Here is a 1,945-nt window from a genome sequence, read left to right on the forward strand (position 1 = left end):
CCTGAACAAGGAACCCTGAAGGAGTCCTGTACAGAAAACCTCTGATAAAAACCTATCTGATGAGCAGGTGTGTAGATGTGTGTATGTGTGTAGATGTGTGTGTATGTGTGTGTCTGATGACCAGGTGTGTAGATGTGTGAGTGTGTATCTGATGAGCAGGAGTGTAGATGTGTGTATCTGATGAGCAGGTGTGTAGATGTGTATCTGTGAGTGTGTATCTGATAAGCAGGTGTGTAGATGTGTATCTGTGAGTGTGTATCTGATAAGCAGGTGTGTAGATGTGTATCTGTGAGTGTGTATCTGATAAGCAGGTGTGTAGATGTGTATCTGTGAGTGTGTATCTGATGAGCAGGTGTGTAGATGTGTGTGTATGTTTCCTTTATGATGTAAAAGAGCTTTGAGTAGTTGTTAAGACTAGAAAAGCGCTATTATTATATTATTATAAATACAGTACATTTACCAGTTGCTTGCAGGTGACATTAGGCTATGTGTGTGTGTGTGTGTGTGTGTGTGTGTGTGTGTGTGTGTGTGTGTTTAAGTGTTTCTCCTCACCGGCCTCCTCCACGTCGTACTCTTCTCCTTCGAAGTCGTTGTCGGAGTCGTCGTCCTCGGGGTCGGGGTGCAGCGCCTGGCACTCGCACATCGCTGAGAACATGGACTCCACTGCAGGTAACGAGATGCTGCGTTAGAGGGCAGTGCTGAATGAAATTTATTTAAATGATTTTGCTAACTCATTCTTAATAAAAAGGTTCTTGTTCATTTCCTAAAACAGCTGGTCACTATAGTCTGTATTGAGGAAACAGGAGGAAATAGTGTTCCATGGGGACTATTTTCAGGGGCGGATTAATCCCCATTTGGTGCTCTAGTGATTATTTTGGGGCAAATTCAGCTGCAGTTACTTGCAAAACATTTACACGTAACAATTGTCATTCATTAGTGAAATATGCACAATTCAAAAAGGAAATTAAAACATGTCTTTTAGGTTTTGTAGTCTTTAAAACCAAAGCGTCCTTGTTAGTTGTAAGAGAAACACACACGACATTATTGATATTTAAGTTCTTCAGCCTGGTGCCTTGTTGTTGTTGTTGTAGTTGAACCAGGACTTATTTCTCAGATATAATATGGACATTTACAACGAACTGAACAGCAACTTCAACGTTTATCTTATTTAACTTAGATCCGGGGTCCTAATCATTTGGTTAATGCAGTTTAAAACGTCTGATCACATATGTGGTTAGCTTGAGTTGTGACTTGGTCGTTAAAATGTTAAAACTGGGGCGCCCAGTTAGCTCAGTTGGTAGAGCGGGCGCCCCTACTTAGAGGTTTTTACTCCTTGTGGCCCTTTGCTGCATGCCTCCTCCCCCCCCCCCTTTCATTTCTTCAGCTGTCCTGTCAAAATAAAAGTCTGAAAAATGCCCAAAAAAATACTCATGAAAATACGACCTTGGTTAAGGCTGTAAAAACTGCAAATATTAAAACTACATATTTAAGTTAAGGACCAGAAACCGTCTGACCCCCATCCTCAGCGTGATCACTCACATGCCACCTTGTCGCTGGGCACGAATCGAAACTCAGTGATCACTTCTTCATCATCATCATCATCATCATCACAGCTGCTGTTACTGCTGTCGTCATCCGCTGCTTTCTCGGCCATATCTGCCTCATTCTCACCTGCAAGAATATAAACGGAGACACACAGTCAAAAACTCACAGCTTCAACTCTCCTCCTGGTTTCACACGAATCATTACGCCACACGGTGGTTCATGTAACAATGTCTTACATACTGTACATGCACGGGATTTGCAAAATGAAGGAAGAGGGAGAAGATAGTGAGGGGCGACGAGACGGGCCAGAGAAAACCGCAAAGTGTCCAACGTGGAAGATCATGTGTTCCTGTCAGTCTCACCTGTGAGTTTGTGTTCCTGTCTCTCTCACCTGTGAGTT

General features: G+C 42.8%; 1 protein-coding gene across 1 annotated transcript in view; it reads right to left on the reverse strand.

Moving 5' to 3' along the window:
- The window catches only part of clns1a (chloride channel, nucleotide-sensitive, 1A), a 7,287-nt gene extending 5,375 nt beyond the window's left edge, over positions 1-1,912 (reverse strand). Inside the window, exons 1-3 of the mRNA XM_032510416.1 lie at positions 1,908-1,912; positions 1,540-1,671; positions 553-663 (exon numbers count right to left, since the gene is read on the reverse strand). Of these exons, the coding sequence (XP_032366307.1) occupies positions 553-663; positions 1,540-1,654 (226 nt within the window). The 5' untranslated portion in view covers positions 1,655-1,671; positions 1,908-1,912. The remainder of the gene's footprint in view (positions 1-552; positions 664-1,539; positions 1,672-1,907) is intronic.
- Positions 1,913-1,945: the final 33 nt, after the last annotated feature.

The sequence above is a fragment of the Etheostoma spectabile genome, chromosome 3 (assembly GCF_008692095.1).
Source record: "Etheostoma spectabile isolate EspeVRDwgs_2016 chromosome 3, UIUC_Espe_1.0, whole genome shotgun sequence".
NCBI lineage: Eukaryota > Metazoa > Chordata > Actinopteri > Perciformes > Percidae > Etheostoma > Etheostoma spectabile.